The sequence below is a fragment of the Podarcis tiliguerta genome, assembly GCF_965153285.1.
Source record: "Podarcis tiliguerta genome assembly, chromosome: 16".
NCBI classification, from domain to species: Eukaryota; Metazoa; Chordata; class Lepidosauria; order Squamata; family Lacertidae; genus Podarcis; species Podarcis tiliguerta.
Genome location: NC_139549.1, coordinates 10,063,216 through 10,081,136, shown reverse-complemented (window position 1 = coordinate 10,081,136; position 17,921 = coordinate 10,063,216). Strand labels below are relative to the sequence as shown.

At 48.9% G+C, this 17,921-nt stretch overlaps 2 protein-coding genes across 5 annotated transcripts in view; one reads left to right on the top strand and one right to left on the bottom strand.

Moving 5' to 3' along the window:
• The window catches only part of LOC310667043 (uncharacterized protein), a 79,347-nt gene that overhangs the window by 51,739 nt on the left and 9,687 nt on the right, over nucleotides 1-17,921 (bottom strand). The window contains exons 4-6 of one of the 4 annotated variants that reach the window (XM_083418698.1): nucleotides 14,252-14,303; nucleotides 10,968-11,103; nucleotides 7,089-7,617 (exon numbers count right to left, since the gene is read on the bottom strand). The exons of 1 other annotated variant lie outside the window; for it this stretch is intronic. In XM_083418698.1, coding sequence (XP_083274824.1) covers nucleotides 11,083-11,103; nucleotides 14,252-14,303 — 73 coding nt within the window. In that variant the 3' untranslated portion in view covers nucleotides 7,089-7,617; nucleotides 10,968-11,082. Of the gene's footprint in view, nucleotides 1-7,088; nucleotides 7,618-10,967; nucleotides 11,104-14,182; nucleotides 14,304-17,921 lie in introns of those variants that run through there. 2 more of the 4 variants (XM_083418697.1, XR_014506141.1) reach the window with 2 other exon arrangements.
• LOC310666967 (uncharacterized protein) overlaps nucleotides 14,252-17,921 on the top strand; it is a 29,432-nt gene continuing 25,762 nt past the window's right edge. Inside the window, exon 1 of the mRNA XM_083418518.1 lies at nucleotides 14,252-14,430. Within this exon, the coding sequence (XP_083274644.1) occupies nucleotides 14,370-14,430 (61 nt within the window). The 5' untranslated portion in view covers nucleotides 14,252-14,369. The remainder of the gene's footprint in view (nucleotides 14,431-17,921) is intronic.

Here is a 17,921-nt window from a genome sequence, read left to right as displayed (position 1 = left end):
ATAAAATGGGGATGAAGAGAAGCATGTGCGCCATCTTTAAGCTCCTTCGAGAAAAAGGTGGGATAGAAATGCAATAAAATAAATAGGACACAGGGGAGCAGAGTCTTCTGATTTAGTCCCGGAATGTCCCTATTTGCCCTGCCGGTGCTGCTGCTGCTGAATTTGGGGAGGAGGGTGAGCCAGAATTTGTCCCGAGCAGCGGTGATGATGGAGCATCCCATTGTCTCTCCATGGCCGCTGCTGCCGGCCTCCTCCCTTGGCCCCTGGAGACCAGGCGAGGAGGAGGAGAGGTTGATGCTGCTGCTGAGGCCCAGGCCCACGTGAAGCACTGGCTCTGAGGGGCAGGCAGAGGGCAGGGCCACCCTGAGCAGGAAGAAAGGAGGCACAGAGCGTAAAGCAAGGAGTCAGTGTGGTGTAGTGGTTAGGAGTGGTAGACTCGTAATCTGGTGAACTGGGTTCGCTTCCCCGCTCCTCCACATGGGTGACCTTGGGCCAGTCACACTTCTTTGAAGTCTCTCAGCCCCACTCACCTCACAGAGTGTTTGTTGTGGGGGAGGAAGGGAGAGGAGAATGTTAGCCGCTTTGAGACTCCTTTGGGTAGTGATAAAGCGGGATATCAAATTCAAACTCTTCTTGGTTTTTTAAAAAAACGCTTTGAGCATCCGCGTCTAATCTTGCCCCTTTCTAAAAAAGATTTACAGTGGTACCTCGGGTTACAGATGCTTCAGGTTACAGATGCTTCAGGTTACAGACTCCGCTAACCCAGAAATAGTACCTCGGGTTAAGAACTTTGCTTCAGGACGAGAACAGAAATCGTGCGATGGCAGCGGGAGGCCACATTAGTTAAAGTGGTACCTCAGGTTAAAAACAGTTTCAGGTTAAGAACAGACCTCCAGAACGAATTAAGTTCTTAACCTGAGGTACCACTGTATTGGTGTGTGCTTTTCTTTGTATAAATCTTTTGAAGAAAAAACAAACACTAATATCGGGATTAAGCGGGTCTTTCTCTAGGACAGCGGAGGGCGTCTGTGCTGTGCCCCATTGGCGCAGTGGGGGTGGCACTTGCCCATCTCCTGATAGGAAATGTTCTGCAGAGAGAGGGGGAGGGGACCAAAAATTGGGGGTTGAGGAGGGTCAGTCGGTGGGGAGTGAGAAATGTCACTATTTTCATCTGAGGAATGTTGGAGGGTATGCTGTTCTCTCACCAGAGGCTGGCTTTTCCTTAGAGGTGTGGGAAGTATGGTTCTTACCAGTGGCAGAGCTCACCGCTAGGACACCCTGAGCAGCACACATGCCGTGCACCCGGGGGCCGATCCGCCAGGGGGGGCCGATCCCAGCACAGTGACGTGATCCGCCAGGGGGATTTTGTCACCCCCCTCTGGGATGACACCTGGGGCACACCGCCCCCACCACACACCCCTTCCTATGCCCCTGGTTCTCACATGTTGTTATGTACTGAGTTGAATAGGATCCAAAATGCAGCAGTCTGATTGGTCCTAGAACAATAGGATTCAGAATGCAGCAGTATGATTGGTCCGCAGGAGCCACCCAATCCAGTTGCAGATGGAAGTGAATCCACAACCTGATTGGCCTACAGGAGAATTCCGGAATTAGCCAATCAAGTGCAGCCCATTGTATATAATAATGTATATAAAGCAGTTACTTTGGGGGGACTTTCATTCCTCCTCACCACTATGAGCTGAATAAAGAGCATGAAATCCACTCTCGACTGTGAGTATATTTCACATGTCATCATCAGCCATCGTACAGTTGGTGCGAGAAAGGGGTGAGGGGCCTCAGGCCTGGGAGGCAAATGTGGCCCTCCAGGCCTTTCCACCTGGCCCTCAGGATTCTCCTCATTCCACACCCTTCACCAGCCCTGTTTTTCATGCTCCTTGAGTGTTTCTGCCTGGCTGGAATGTGCCTCTGAACCCCGATCATGCCACTTTGCTTGCCAGGATGCAGGGCAGATAGCGCTATGTGGCCTACCGTACAAAGAGAAAAGTTTGTATTTGATGCAGCTCTCAGGAGGGCTGTCCAGCATGGGATGCAGCTTTGCAAAAAGATTCCCCACCCCGATGCAAAGGAAGAGGCTTTTTGATTGGGTGCTGGACCAATTCAGTTACCCGTGAAGGGACGTTGCTTCGAAATTCTGAGCAGAGTGGAGGGTGGATGGTTACTGGTAGCCCAGAAAATTCTATCAAGGTGTGGCAACAGCTATACAAAGCCACACAGATATTTTATCTAGGTGATAGGGAAGTAGAGAAAGTGTCCAAAATACTTCTGTGGGGCGTGCCGGCCACAAAGCCATGAAAGACATTTTACACCTCCTGTTCCCAGCAATGCTATAAGGAGCTACTGAGTCACGTGAACAATAACCTCCCCCGTCCCACAAATGTACCCTTTTTTGCATGCTCTGTAGAGGCTGGATGAGCAAATAAGGGCCGTCCAGCCATGAGGCGGCCTGAGAGCTTTGCCTCAGGTGGCAAATCTGGACACGATTTAGAGGGGCACCTTTTGGGCAAGGTCACCAGAGGGCAGATAGAGTTGTCAGTGCCAGGCCACCCTCAGCCCAACATGGTCAATGCTGCCCTCGTCCAGCAGCAGCGAAACACTTCCATGAGGACATAAGAAGAGTTTGCTGGATCAGGCCCATCTAGGCACAAATACAAGATGGGTGACACCTGGCTTGAGAGCAGTACATGTGAAAAGGATCTAGGAGTCTTGGTTGACCACAAACTTGACATGAGCCAACAGTGTGACGCAGCAGCTAAAAAAGCCAATGCAATTCTGGGCTGCATCAATAGGAGTATAGCATCTAGATCAAGGGAAGTAATAGTGCCTCTGTATTCTGCTCTGGTCAGACCTCACCTGGAGTACTGTGTCCAGTTCTGGGCACCACAGTTCAAGAAGGACACTGACAAACTAGAACGTGTACAGAGGAGGGCAACCAAAATGGTCAAAGGCCTGGAAACAATGCCTTATGAGGATCGGCTAAGGGAGCTGGGCATGTTTAGCCTGGAGAAGAGGAGGTTAAGGGGTGATATGATAGCCATGTTCAAATATATAAAAGGATGTCATATAGAGGAGGGAGAAAGGTTGTTTTCTGCTGCTCCAGAGAAGCGGACACGGAGCAATGGATCCAAACTACAAGAAAGAAGATTCCACCTAAACATTAGGAAGGACTTCCTGACAGTAAGAGCTGTTCGACAGTGGAATTTGCTGCCAAGGAGTGTGGTGGAGTCTCCTTCTTTGGAGGTCTTTAAGCAGAGGCTGGACAACCATATGTCAGGAGTGCTCTGATGGTGTTTCCTGCTTGGCAGGGGGTTGGACTCGATGGCCCTTGTGGTCTCTTCCAACTCTATGATTCTATGATTCTAGTCCAACATCCTGTTCTCAACCAGATGCCTGTGGGAAACCCGCAAGCAGGATTCGAAGACAAAAGCCCTCTGGCCTCCTGTGCTTTCCAGGAACTGGTACTGAGAAGCATTACTGCCTCTGGCCATCAATAACTTTTCCCTCCATGAATTTGTCCAGTCCTCACTGCAGTGGCATAGCAGGCCCAGGTGGTACCCAGTGCAAAAAGAAATTGTTACACATCGACAGCTCGGGGTAGGTTTGGGAATCACAGGGGGGGCGCCGAATGTCCGGCCCCCCTTCCTACGCCTCTGCACTGCACCCCCGCAATTCCCAAGTACCCCGAGCCGTCGGGGGAAGGGGGGGAGCTATGACGCTTTGCTGGGGCACTGGCAAAACTGTGTCCTCTCGGGAGCCATGGCTCTCGTCCGTCCAGTGGCGTAGCGTGGGTTGTCAGCACCCGGGGCAAGGCAAGTAATTTGCGCCCCCTAACCCATGGATTTACGCCCCCTAACCCGTGGATTTGCGCCCCCTAACCCTAACCCCCAGATGTTGCGCCCGGTGGGGCCCGCCCCCCCTGCACCCCCCACGCTACGCCACTGCATCCGTCCCCCTCCCTCCCTCCCTGGCTCGCCGTAAAGTGACAAAGCGGGAGCTGCTTACAGTGAGCCAGGAAGGGAGGGAAGCTGGGAGGGGGGGCTCCGGCTCCTGTCCGCCCCTCCTTGGCTTGCTGTAAAGCAGCAAAGCAGGAGCCTCCCATCCCGGCTCGCCGCAAGCAGCTCCTGCCGGTGGTGGAGGGATCCCACCGCCATCCATACGGCTCTCAGGCGGTATCAGTACAGCGCATGTGTGGCATTGCTACACACAGCGCATACGTGCGACACCGTGCATGCGTTGTATGTAGCGATTTGCTGTCGGCGCCGCTCAAACGCCGTACGGACGGTGGTGGGATCCTCTGCTCGTGGCTGTAGCCGTGAACGGAGGGTCCTTCACATGCGGCTGCGGTGGCGTGGTGGCAGAGCAAGCACGCCGCGGGGTGCCTTCTTGTCACCCTCCCAAATATGGAACCTGGGGCACACCGCCCCCCACCGCCCCCACCTTGCAACGCCAATGTATCACTGCCTCCTGTGGGAGTGAGTTCCGTAGTTTAACTCTCTGCTGCGTGAAGGAGGACTCCAGGAATCTCAGATAAAAATGTGAGTTTGTACATTTAAACGAAGGGGACTGCTACCTCTCCAGGTTGCGATGTGGGAAGCTGTTGGCCCTGCAGTGTCTTGGTATTCACGCACAAACATTTGCATCAGGTCAAGTAAAAAAAGGTAAAGGTACCCCTGCCTGTACGGGCCAGTCTTGACAGACTCTAGGGTTGTGCGCCCATCTCACTCAAAGAGGCCGGGGGCCAGCGCTGTTCAAAGACACTTCCGGGTCACGTGGCCAGCGTGACGAAGCTGCTCTGGCGAGCCAGAGCTGCACACGGAAACGCCGTTTACCTTCCCGCTAGTAAGCGGTCCCTATTTATCTACTTGCACCTGGGAGTGCTTTCGAACTGTTAGGTTGGCAGGCGCTGGGACCGAGCAACGGGGGCGCACCCTGCCGCGGATTCGAACCGCCGACCTTTCGATCGGCAAGTCCTAGGCGCTGAGGCTTTTACCCACAGCGCCACCCAGGTCCCTATCAGGTCAAGTAGACCTGCCCTTATCGATTTCCCATTTTTGTCCTAGTCCTAGTTTCCCATCACATTCATTTTTTTTTTTAAAGTCCTCATGAAGTCGTATCAATTTTGTACCAGTGAGATCCTTTTTACTTGCTGTACTTTTAATTTATATTCCTGTAGGGTGGGGATTAATGGCAGAAGAACGAAAAAGGATTTTGCGTGCTTTTATGGCAGCCAAGGGACTTGTACTTGGAGCCTGGAAGAATAAACATCAACACCTATAAATTTGCAATTAAAAAATCCTCATGAAAATTCATAAGTACCTTGAGTTCCATTGTGCCCGATAAACACTCCCCCCCCCTTTTTTTAGCAAAGTCATTTTTGCATAATATATGGCATTTTGTAGGTCATATTCATTAAGATTTTTTTAAAAAAATCAACTAATACATGCATGTTTTCTCCTAACATATTCATCTTTATATGCATTACTCGGCTGGAGAACTGCGCTGCAAAATTTCAGAGGAGTGCGGATTTCAAAGAGGGGCTGCATTGCGGTTCGCATCTTGTGTCAAAAAGTACGACTTAAGCAGGTTTGCTTTTAAATGCAAACTAAATTTCTTCCCCGTCCCCAGCAAAGGGACAGGGACTTGCAGGAAATAAGCAATGGTACGAAGGCATACAGGTGTTATGACACTCTTCCAAGAAAACTCCTCCCCACTCCATAAAATTACATTAGTCCATAATTATGTTTATAGCTCAGATTTTCATGGTTGGGCAGTGGTGGGGCATGGGAGTGGGGCAGACATGCCCTTCTTAAATCTCAGCCAGTCTGTAAGCTCCTTATGCAGCCACACTGTTTTCTTTAGGTGCCTCCCAATTTTATTTCTTTTTGGAATTGTCTGCATTTGTGACTTCAATATTTCAACTTTAAGAAACTCCCCTCCATCTTGGGCTCCCCTCTCTTTTCAGTACCGTATTTTTTGCTCTATAAGACTCACTTTTTCCCTCCTAAAAAGTAAGGGGAAATGTGTGTGCGTCTTATGGAGTGAATGCAGGCTGCGCAGCTATCCCAGAAGCCAGAACAGTAAGAGGGATTGCTGCTTTCACTGCACAGCGATCCCTCTTGCTGTTCTGGCTTCTGAGATTCAGAATATTTTTTTCCCTTGTTTTCCTCCTCCAAAAACTAGGTGCGTCTTGTGGTCTGGTGCGTCTTATAGAGCGAAAAATACGGTATTTCTGACCATGGGATCTCACCCTGTAGTTCCTTAAGCTTTTCGAAATTAGCCTTCTTAAAGCCCAGAGTGCATGTCTGACCACACTCAGCGTTCCCTTGCCTCTGTAACATGAAACCCAAGAGGACATGAGAGTCCCCTGTTGCGAGGCACAGAAAACAGGGTGTTTCCCTGGTAAGATGGGAGATTTGAAGCACACTGGAGTCTCCTGTTGTGATTTAGGTTCCTGCCAGGGCCGTCTTTAGCAGATGTGGCGCCGGGGTGCAAATATCTGCCCTGCAGCCCCAAATTACCATGGATGGGTGGGACGAAGCTGCGCATTGCCAGCCATGGGGGGGGGGGACTCTCCCCCATGCCGCTGCAGGAGAGCAATCCCTGCAGAGGCTTGGGAGGGAAGCTGCGTGCCAGCCAGCCATATGGTTGGCGGGGCGCAGCTTCCATCCTAAGAAGAAGAAGAGTTTGGATTTGATATCCCGCTTTATCACTACCCGAAGGAGTCTCAAAGCAGCTAACATTCCCCTTTCCCTTCCTCCCCCACAACAAACACTCTGTGAGGTGAGTGGGGCTGAGAGACTTCAGAGAAGTGTGACTGGCCCAAGGTCACCCAGCAGCTGCATGTGGAGGAGCGGAGATGCGAACCCGGTTCACCAGATTACGAGTCTACCGCTCTTACCCACCGCACCACACTGGCTCTCTGCAGGGATCGCTCTCCTCCCATGGAGGCTTGGGAAGGAAGCTGCACGGCTGCCAGCCATATGGTTGATGGGGCACAGCTGACGGGCGTGCAGGGAAAGGGGATGCCGTTGGCAAAGCTGCACAGCTCCCCAACTTGCTGGGCGCCCCGAGAGGCCGGCGCCCTGGCGCAATGAACCACTAAGCCCTATGTGAAAGAAGGCTCTGGTTCCAGCAAAGAATACAAAGGGCATCCCTAAACTGGGACATTTGGAGTGGGGGGTGGGGTGGGGGGCTGTTGCAATTTGGGATTAGAGCAACGCCCTGGCTGCAATGAGGGCGAAGGCTATCGCATTGCAACACTCAGCAGCTCCTGGAGACACATAGTGGGGAAAGAGTCTCGGCAAGGCTTGGACATTGGAACAAAACCACACTGAACTAAAGCAACCTACAAACAGCGAGCTGTACTCTGCTTATCAACGTACAGAGAGGCCCTTGCAGTCTCCAGTTCTGACTTCTGAGATCCCATCATCTTAACCCCCACTGTCAGGGTCAGACACACATGCAGCCCTTGGTTGTTTGGGCTGGGAGTGATAAAGAGTGTGGAATTGACACATCCTACCTGCAGGGCTGCAGCGCAGTTCCCAAGACCAAGGGAGGTTAACAAAGATCTTTCCAAAACGGAGACCAAGATCATTTCTCCTGCTGGCCAAACAGAAAGGGCAGAAAATGAAAAATCCTTCTGAGTCCAGCATCCCATTTCATTTCTTTTCAATTTAATCATTTGGCAATTATAAGAACGATCAAGAAAGCTGTTCCAGAAGAATCTACTTCTGCTTATGGTATTCTGCAAGAAAATAAATCCCACTGGAATTTGCTTTCACAGGAGGCAATAATTTTCTTGGCAATATTGTGTAAGAGCCCACCAGTTTCTTCAGAATTTGTTTCTAGTATTATTATTATTATTATTAAAATTTGTATTTGCTTCATCCATAGATCTCAGGGCGGTTTCTAAAGTCACTTGCTATTTTTACTCTTAGATGTTACTTTTGCCATTATAGGTAAAGGGACCCCTGACTGTTAGGTCCAGTTGTGGCCGACTCTGGGGTTGTGGCGACTCTCATCTCGCTTTATTGGCCGAGGGAGCCGGCGTACAGCATCCGGGTCATGTGGCCAGCATGACTAAGCCGCTTCTGGCGAACCAAAGCAGCGAACGGAAACACCGTTTACCTTCCCGCTGGAGTGGTACCTATTTATCTACTTGCACTTTGATGTGCTTTCAAACTGCTAGGTTGGCAGGAGCAGGGACCGAGCAACGGGAGCTCACCCCATCGCGGGGATTCGAACCGCCGACCTTCTGATCAGCAAGTCCTAGGCTCTGTGGTATAACCCACAGCACCACCCGTGTCCCTATTATAGCCAAGTCCAATACTTTATGAAGCCATTTATTCCAATAAGGGAGTGATGCAACTTTCCAGTTTTGAGCCCGTAACATTCTTGCAGGTGTTTACAGATAAGATGTAACTTCCTTATATTCTGTTTATGATAGACGACATGTACTTCAGTAATGCTTTATTTTTATTATGTATTTTGTATTACTGTATACTTTGTATACTGTAACTTTGAGTTGTGAACCACCCTGAGACCTGCAGGTATCGGGTGGTATAATCATAATCATAATCGATCCAAGGGAACTTCCTACTTTTATATTTTTGCTCTGACTGTCATAAGCATCTTCCAGTATTTTAGTGAAGAACTACAGGTCCATCACATAGGATAATTGCAGCAATTGCTAGCAGGCATAGGCAAACTCCAGCCCTCCAGATGTTTCGGACTACAATTCCCATCATCCCTGCCCACTGGTCCTGTTAGCTAGGCATGATGGGAATTGTAATCCCAAACATCTGGAGGGCCGGAGTTTGCCTATGCCTGGTTAAAGGCATTGTGCCTCTGAATACCAGTTGCTGGAAACTGCAGTTGGGGAGAGTTGCTGCCGGGCTCAGGTCCTGCTTTTGGGATTCCCGTTGGTTGGCCATGGTGAGAACAGGGTGCTGGCCTAGATGGGCCACCAGCCTAATCCAACAGGCCCCTCTTCCATTTTTATGTTCCATTGTGCTTTTTGCATCTCTGGCATACTTTCAAATATGATTTATCTGTCACTCCAAATGTTACAGGGGCGTAATCCCATTTCAAACTGCAGCTGGGAGAATGCCTTCAAAAAGGCAACAGACAGGGGAACAAAATATTGTACTAGACGTATGCTTGATGTTTTATTATGCTTTTATATTTGTTGGCAGCCATCCTGAGTTGCTGGGGCAATCCAGTCACATGGGTGGGGTACAAATAATAAAATTCTTCTTCTTCTTCTTAGCTGCATTTTAAATAGAAGCACACGTTCTACTCATGTAAAAACATGCTGATTCCCGGACCGTCCGCAGGCTGGATTTAGAAGGCGATTGGGCCGGATCCGGCCCCCGGCCCTAGTTTGCCTACCCATGGATGGTTTAGAGGATGATTGCCTTAAAGGGAGACTAGAGAAGTTCACAAGGGATGGGCAAATCTGTCTGTTTCAGGTTTTCTAAGTTTCTCATTTTTCCCAATCTCATATTCGGTTCTCCACGTTGCAGCAGAAGTTTGTGGGATTTTGCTTTTTAAAGCAAAATGACGATCCATCAGCGTTTCAGTGCTAACTTCTCCTAATATGGACATGGATCACTAGATTGGCCTTTGGCCTGATCTAGGAAGCCTCTTCTCATGTTCTTATGGGTAACGACATACCGTCCAACATTTCTCCGATGAAAACAGGGACGCCCTAGTCAATAATAATAATAATAATAATAATAATAATACCACACCCATCTGACTGGGTTGCGCCAGCCACTCTGGGTAACTTCAAACAAATATTAAAACATAATAAAACATTGAACATTTAAAAGAACTTCCCTGACATTCAGAAGACATCTGAAGGCAGCCCTGTTCAGGGAAGTTTTTAATATGTGACATTTTAGTGTATTTTTCATCTTTGTTGGAAGCCGCCCAGAGTGGCTGGGGAAACCCAGCCAGATGGGCGGGGTACAAATAATAAATTATTATTATTATTATTATTATTATTATTATTATTATTATTATGTCTTATAAAAGCTTCATAGTTTCTCATCTCCTTGGCTCAGGGGTTTCATAACCTCATACACTCCAACATTTCTCCAAAGAAAACAGAGACGTCCTAAGGAAAAGCTGGACATTCCAGAATCAGACTGGAAACTAGGACGGCTTCTGTAAATCCAGGTCTGTCCCTGGAAAATAGGGACACTTGGAGGGTCTGTAACGGCAAGGGATGGCTGCTGCTTCCACGCCCGGCCTGTGGAACCTGATTGGCCGCTGTGAGGACAGGATGATGGACTAGCCGGGCCTTTGGGCGTGATCCAGCAGGTCCTTACGTTAATCCCTTCTACAATGAAATGAGATACCGCAGACGGTAAACATTTCTGTTGGCCCATCTCTCTTTAAGATTCAGTCCTTTTCATTTCGCTGACCTTTCAGGGTGCGTCACATGTTCTGTCTGACCCCGTGGTTGTTTTGTAACTGAGGGCTTAGCCACACTCACCTTTCCTCTTTCAAGGAACAGTCCGCCATTGAAAACTCCGCATCTGAGTGGCCTTTTATTTTTTTTGCTCTGGAGATTTCCCCTCGAAAACCCGCTCTTTAAAGCCCAAAGCTTTGTTGGAGGGGTTGTGGGAACCTTGGGACACATTTCCATGCTTGGCATGAATGCAAAATTCGGAGCCTCCAACTGTCCCTTTTTTTCCAGGAATAGTCCTGGATTTACAGAAGCTGTCCTAGAGGGTCTGGGTCAAAATTACTGGGGAGGGGAAACAGGCAAGCAAATGTGAATAATAATAAGAAGAAACAACTGTTTAATGTGACGACAGCCTGTTGCGGATCCAATTCAACGCCATTGGTTCAGTTCCCATCAAGAGGCAATAGACAACCACTGTGTTTTCGGATGGGTTTGATTCCCTGTCTGCTAAGCCTGCTCTGCAGGCCTGAGGCACCTCTTTGCTTTAATCCAAGGTACCCTGGCAACAGCATCCCTTCCCTGGTTACGCCCTCCGCGGCTACGGTGATATCACCAGCTCCACCTACTCTGGCATCCTCCTTCTCTCCCTCTTAGCAAACAGGGGTGGTGACCTGATGGGGGGAGAGAGAAAGAGGGAGAAAGAGAAAGAGAGAGAAGGGGGTGTTTCCTCCTTGGCTTGTCAGGCCTAATGAAAAGGGTGGCATGCCAAAAAAAACCTTTCGAGATGGATGAATCTATCAGTTTCAGTTTCTCTCAGGCCACGTTTATTCCATACATTTAAAGCGCTACGATATGCTTTAAATGGCCCCCAAAGAAGCCTGGGAGCTGTACAGTGGTACCTCGGGTTACATACGCTTCAGGTTACATACGCTTCAGGTTACAGACTCCGCTAACCAAGAAATAGTGTTTCAGGTTAAGAACTTTGCTTCAGGATGAGAACAGAAATCGTGCTCCGGCAGCGCGGCAGCAGCAGGAGGCACCATCAGCTAAAGTGGTGCTTCAGGTTAAGAACAGTTTCAGGTTAAGTAGGGACCTCTGGAACAAGTTAAGTACTTAACCCGAGGTACCACTGTAGTTTGCTAAAGGTGCTGACAGTTGTTAGGAGAGCCCTCCTTCCCCTCACAGGGCTGCAGTTCTCAGGAGTTTCCTTTGAAGAAAGATTGACTGTTAAAACCAGTGCTATTTTTTGAGAAAAAGAGGTGCCAGAACTCACAATGAAACCCCCCATGTTCTCTTATAATGGCAATGGTGCCCATCTGAGAGGTGCCAGAACTGAGTTCTGGTGAGTTCTGGCTAAGAATAGCCCTGGTTAAAACCACTTGGCGAATTGTAGCTCTGGGTGTGGAACAGGCGCTTCTGAACAACTCTAAGCACCCTTAACAGGAATCAGGGGTGCCAATTTGAATAAAATATAGGAGTGGGGGGGGGGTTAAGGCCAGGTAAGCCCCGGCCTACATAATCGGTCACATGATGCGGCCCATGTCACTTTTGAATGGCAATGTCTATCAATTTTGAGGGGCCCCTCAAATATTTTATTGGGGCAGCGGCGAAGGGACTTTGGCACCTAGAAATTGGCCCCTATATGACTTGTTCCAAAGAATCCTATACAGTGGTACCTTGGGTTACAGATGCTTCAGGTTACAGACTCCGCTAACCCAGAAATATTACCTTCGGTTAAGAACTTTGCTTCAGGATGGGAACAGAAATTGCGCGGTGGCAGTGGGAGGCCCCATTAGCTAAAGTGGTGCTTCAGGTTAAGAACAGTTTCAGGTTAAGAACGGACCTCCAGAACAAATTAAGTTCTTAACCCGAGGTACCACTGTCATTTGTTACAGGTACTGAGAGTTGTTAGGAGACCCCACCTCCACCCCCATTCACCTCACAAAGTTACAATTTTCGGTTTCCCGTGAAGAGGGGTTGGTTGTTAACCTGCTCTCTGCCTGGCAGGACTAGGGCCTTGAACTTTGACTGTCTACTTCAGCTCTTGCTTGCCTGGTTGGAGTCCAGCTGGCCATGCCCTTTCCCAAGATACTCCATTCAGTTTCCCTCTTGGTTTTCCATTCCCGGACACCTGCCCCCTCCAACAGCCAGCCAGCACTTCATGTCCACTGAGTAGAATCAACTCCCCTGGTAGAGCTCTTTTGAGGCTCCCCCCCCCCTACACACCCATAGGATCCCTCCCCCCTTGCTCCAAAGTTGCTTTTGTAATCCCCACCCACCCTTGTACCTGGGTCTTGCTTGCCACATCCTCAGCAGCCATTAAAAGGTGATACATCTTTTTTAAACAGTCATGGCTTCCCCCAAGAACCATGGGAACTGTAGTGAGTTAAGGGTGCTGAGGGTGGCTGGGAGACACACCTATTCTCCTCAGAGAGATCCCGGGTTCTTCTAAGCACTTTCGTGTGTTACAGTAGTACCTCGGGTTAAGAACTTAATTCGTTCCAGAGGTCCATTCCTAACCTGAAACTGTTCTTAACCTGAGGTACCACTTTAACTAATGGGGCCTCCTGGCACCACCGCGCCACTGCCGCATGATTTCTGTTCTCATCCTGAAGCAAAGTTCTTAACCTGAGGTACTATTTCTAGGTTAGCAGAGTCTGTAACCTGAAGCATCTGTAACCTGAAGCGTCTGTAACCCGAGGTACCACTGTATTTTCACAAATATATACATTCTTACGCACGCTTTACCCTAGCATGTACCGTATTTTTTGCTCTATAAGACTCAATTTTCCCTCCTAAAAAGTAATGGGAAATGTGTGTGCATCTTATGAAGCGAATGCAGGCTGCACAGCTATCCCAGAAGCCAGAACAGCAAGAGGAATTGCTGCTTTCACTGCGCAGCGATCCCTCTTGCTGTTCTGGCTTCTGAGATTCAGAATATTTTTTTTCTTGTTTTCCTCCTCCAAAAACTAGGTGCGTCTTGTGGTCTGGTGCGTCTTATAGAGCGAAAAATACGGTACATTCTTTGCACACATTACTTGGCTGGGGAACTGCGCTTCGAGAGAAGTGTGAATTCCGACAGAAGACTGTATTTTGGTTCACCTGTTGTTTTGGGAAGTATGAATTGAGAACTCTCCTTTAAATAAGAACAGAGTTAGAATTCTCCCCCATCCCTGTTAGGAATACAGGAAACTTCTTTCTACCCTGTTAGACCACTGGTCGATCCAGCTAGTCATTTTCTACACTGACTGGCAGCAACCTCTCCGGGATTTCAGGCAAATGCTCTGTTGCTGAGCTCTGGTCTTTCCCCTTAAAATAAAGCAACATTCTAGTCCTCAAGGTATGGAGAAAAGGGTTGATTTAAATAGGAAGCTGACTTATAGCAGGACCATGGGGGCATCTACAGGCATTCAGGCATTCCCAGCCCTCCCTGGGATTGAAATTTCAACATGCAAAACAGATGCTCTCCCACTGTCACTTTCTATTCTAGAATAATGACATGGAATTGGGATCTAACACTTTCCAGGGTCGCTTTAGTATTCAAATTAAGCTCCCAGCGTGCTGCAGCTCTTGACCTCTCCCGTATTTTAGCTCCCCTATGACTCCCCCACAAGGCATCCCCAAATTGAAAGCAAACCTTCCCTTCCCCTGTGTGAAAACAGGTGAGGCAGAAAAGGAGCAGCCTTTTCTCTCTTCAAGGAAACAGCTCCCCAGGGGCCCGTGTTTCCTTCTGAGTGCTCAGCCCAGCCAGTCCTGTGGGAGGTGGCCTCCCTCCCCGCCCCTTACCTGTGCTCAGGTGCTTCGGCTATAAATTCTTACCTGGAGGCGTTCGCTGGCAGTCCCTGATCGCCCTGCTGCTCGGTCGACCTGCCTTGGGAGTTTACAAAAGCCCGTGACAAAGTGTGCCTCGGACACCTGTCCTCCCCGGATCCTCGCCATGGAACGGAATATCCTGCAGACGGTCGCCCTGGCCTTGATGCTCGTGGCATTGTGCCCAGGTGAGCAGATGGCAAAGTGGGTGGCCTGGAGCTTCGCGGGGGGGGGGAGGCGAATGGGGAGGGAGATCAGCCCCACAGATATTGTCGGGCAGGGGCAAAAACCCGTGGCAAATCTTGTGCTGGACTTTTGTCAGGAAAGGCGATAACAAAGGGGTGTTGGGCACCTTTTGCAGGTGTGTCGAAAGGGAGAATGGCAGACGGGTGTGGCTGGAGAAGGTGGAAGGAAGGAGAGTCGTTATTCTAGGGAACGGTGTGCTCTTTCTATGTGGAGATGGGCTGGATGTTGTGGGGGCTTCGAGGATAAGACCTGAGGCTCCTTCAGGCTGTGTGTGGGGGGTTGTTTCGGTGGATGTATCCTGCTACATGTCATTGCCGCAATAATTCATTAGCTGTGGATTTATACTGGGCTGTCCGGACATCATTCTGCTTAGTTGTTTTGCAATGCTTGCCCCAGTGCTGGCAGCAGTGCTGAGTTACCGTATTTTTTGCTCTATAAGACTCACTTTTTCCCTCCTAAAAAGTATGGGGAAATGTGTGTGTGTCTTATGGAGCGAATGCAGGCTGCGCAGCTATCCCAGAAGCCAGAACAGCAAGAGGGATTGCTGCTTTCACTGCACAGCGATCCCTCTTGCTGTTCTGGCTTCTGAGATTCAGAATTTTTTTTTTCCTTGTTTTCCTCCTCCAAAAACTAGGTGCATCTTGTGGTCTGGTGCGTCTTATAGAGCGAAAAATATGGTACTTAGGGCACCAGCAAATCAGGGGCACCTCAGAAAAGGAGAAATTTTGGGCTTGGGGAGAAGAAATTGACATTTGAAGAAGTCACCACGGGAAAAATCAAGACTTGGTTAGACTTCTTTACATTTCCTTCCCTCTCTTTTCTGCATTTTTCTGCTCTCTTTTGATTACTTATTCCCCACAAAACCAGGGGGGTGTCCTACTACCAGCGATCGAAATACTGCGAGGAAATCAGATCGTAAATCTGTGTTTTGTTTTGCGTTATTTTGCAGATTTTATTTTATGGTTTAGCATTGTTTGTATTTTGAACCGCAAATGGTGAGGGGGCACCATAATCATTTCAGTGCTTGGGGCCTCTAAGTGTCTTCATCCCTTCCTGGTTAACATGGGATTGCTGTCCAGAGGGGCCCTAGGCAGAATCACGAAATCCTAGAGTTGGAAGGGACCCCAAGGGTCATCTAGTCCAACCCCCTGCAATGCAGGAATCTCTTGACCCTGAGATTAAGATCCTCATAAAAGAGAGGGAGGGAGAGAGAGATTAAGAGCCTCGTGCTCTACCGACTGAGCTGTTCCACCAATAAAATAAATGCAGACATTTGTGGTATAAAAAGTTTCAGGATTTCAGCAGGTGAAGTTACAGGATGTGCACAAATAGGGAAATGAAGCAGTCTGTCTGCGCAGAAACTCTTCCAGGCGCAGCTGGGATCAGGAGTGGAATCCCGTATAACAGCCCTGTACCAACATAATCATAAAAGTACAATTTTTTTAAAAAAAATGAGATCTGGAGAGGGTCCAGTCTTGTAAGGAGATCACTTTAATCTCCAGCTCATTTGTTATCGTTCCTGAGCACAGGAATGTAGATGAAAGGAAAACAAATCAGGGGCATGGGAGAGTGGGCAGAGGCCTTTTGAAGTATTGGCCTCTTTTCCAGGAAAACTGATCCTACAATAAATCTGTTGGCCTTCAGGTGCCAACTCCTTAAAGTGTCTCTTTGTTGCTTAGGTTAGGCCGGTTTTTTACTCATATATATATATGGAGGCATAATTAGGGTTCCTTAAGGAATCTGATCTTAAGAAGCAGGTCTATCTAGCTTGGTGTTGCCTACACGGGCTGGCAGCAGCTCTCCAGGTTTGTAGGCAGGAGAGATTTCCAGCCCTACCTGAAGATTAAATATGGGGTGTTCTGCAGGCAAAGCATGTGCTCTGCTGCTCATCTGGAGCCCTTCTTTTAAATATAATAGTATGATTCTAGTCCTCATGGTTTTGAACAAATGGCTGCTTTTAAACAGGAACATATGAAGCTGCTTGGTACCATCTAGCTCAGCAATGCCTACACTGACTGGCAGCAGTTCTCCGGCGTTTCAGGCAGGAGAGATTCCGAGCCAATGCCGGGAACTTGGGTCCTTCTGCTTGCAAAGTAAATACTCTACTCCTGAGCTATGGGTGCCTGCCAGCTCTAATGCACATCCCTAAGGCACATGAGGAGCAGAACATAGCGATCCATCAAGTTTCGCACTTTCCTGAATGTGGGCATGCAGGTTTTGGCTTAAAAAAGAGTCATTTAAAAATGCTATTTGGAAAGAAAATGTATTTAGAAATGTGGAAGTTGAGATGGTTGTAGCCAATGCTAAATACTAATCAGAGTAAGCCCATTAAAGTTAATAAACAGGAATGACTTAGGTTGGTTAATTTAAACTTGTCTAGTGTGAGAAAATTAGGGTTGCCATATGTCCTCTTTTTCCAGGACACGTCCCCTTTTTCATGGGTAGAGTTGTCATAGTGATCCATAGTTAAAAGTGGAAGTCAGCAAATGTGTCTTCTTTTTTGCTCTTCAAAATATGGCAAGGCTAGGCGGATGCAACCCGATGTATGTTTAAAAGAAAAATGCATTTCAAACATATCTAAATGTGGATTTCCATCCATTTTTAAACACACACACACACTGTAGATTAATGCAAAAGCAGGAGTGCAGGGATGTCTACGGGGACACCACCAGAGAAAGGGGAAGGAAGGGCTGTAAATCAGACCAGTGGCGTAGCGTGGGGGGTGCAGGGGGGGCCGGCCGCACCAGGCGCAACATCTGGGGGGGCGCGCTCGCACTCGCAGCCCTCTGCCCCTACCTGGCTCACTCACTCTCTCTCACTGCAGTGCTGGCTGTGCAAATCCGATCCGAGCCGCCAGGTCGCCGCCCACTGTGGAGGGGAGGGTGCCAGGCGTGCGGTGCGGTGCGGAGAGAGAGCGAGGGACTATCTGGGGGAGGGACAGTGCTGCGGGGGGGTGCAAATTACTTGCCTTGCCCCGGGTTAGGGGGCGCAAATTACTTGCCTTGCCCCGGGTTAGGGGGCACAAATTACTTGCCTTGCCCCGGGTTAGGGGGCGCAAATTACTTGCCTTGCCCCGGATGCTGACAACCCACGCAACGCCACTGAATCAGACCGATCCCAAGGCCAAACAGATTTTCCTGCTGCAATAAGGAGGAAGGCTTTTCGATAAGGAGAACTGTCCTCCCTTTAGAGGAGGGGGAGAAACAAATTCTGACTCAACCCAAACTGGGAGTGTGATGCGATTGTCAATAACAAACCTTGTCAAGACAAACAAGCTTTCCTCTGGTACAGTACTCCTGGATGTGGAAGCTCTACCAGCTGGTTATCTATTAGAGCTGTAATACTTCAACTAAGGAAAAAGCAAAGGCTGCTTTTTGTGGGGCTGTGGGGAGATTTCCCCTTTCCTCAGAACCTCCCTAGAGCCCCCTACAAA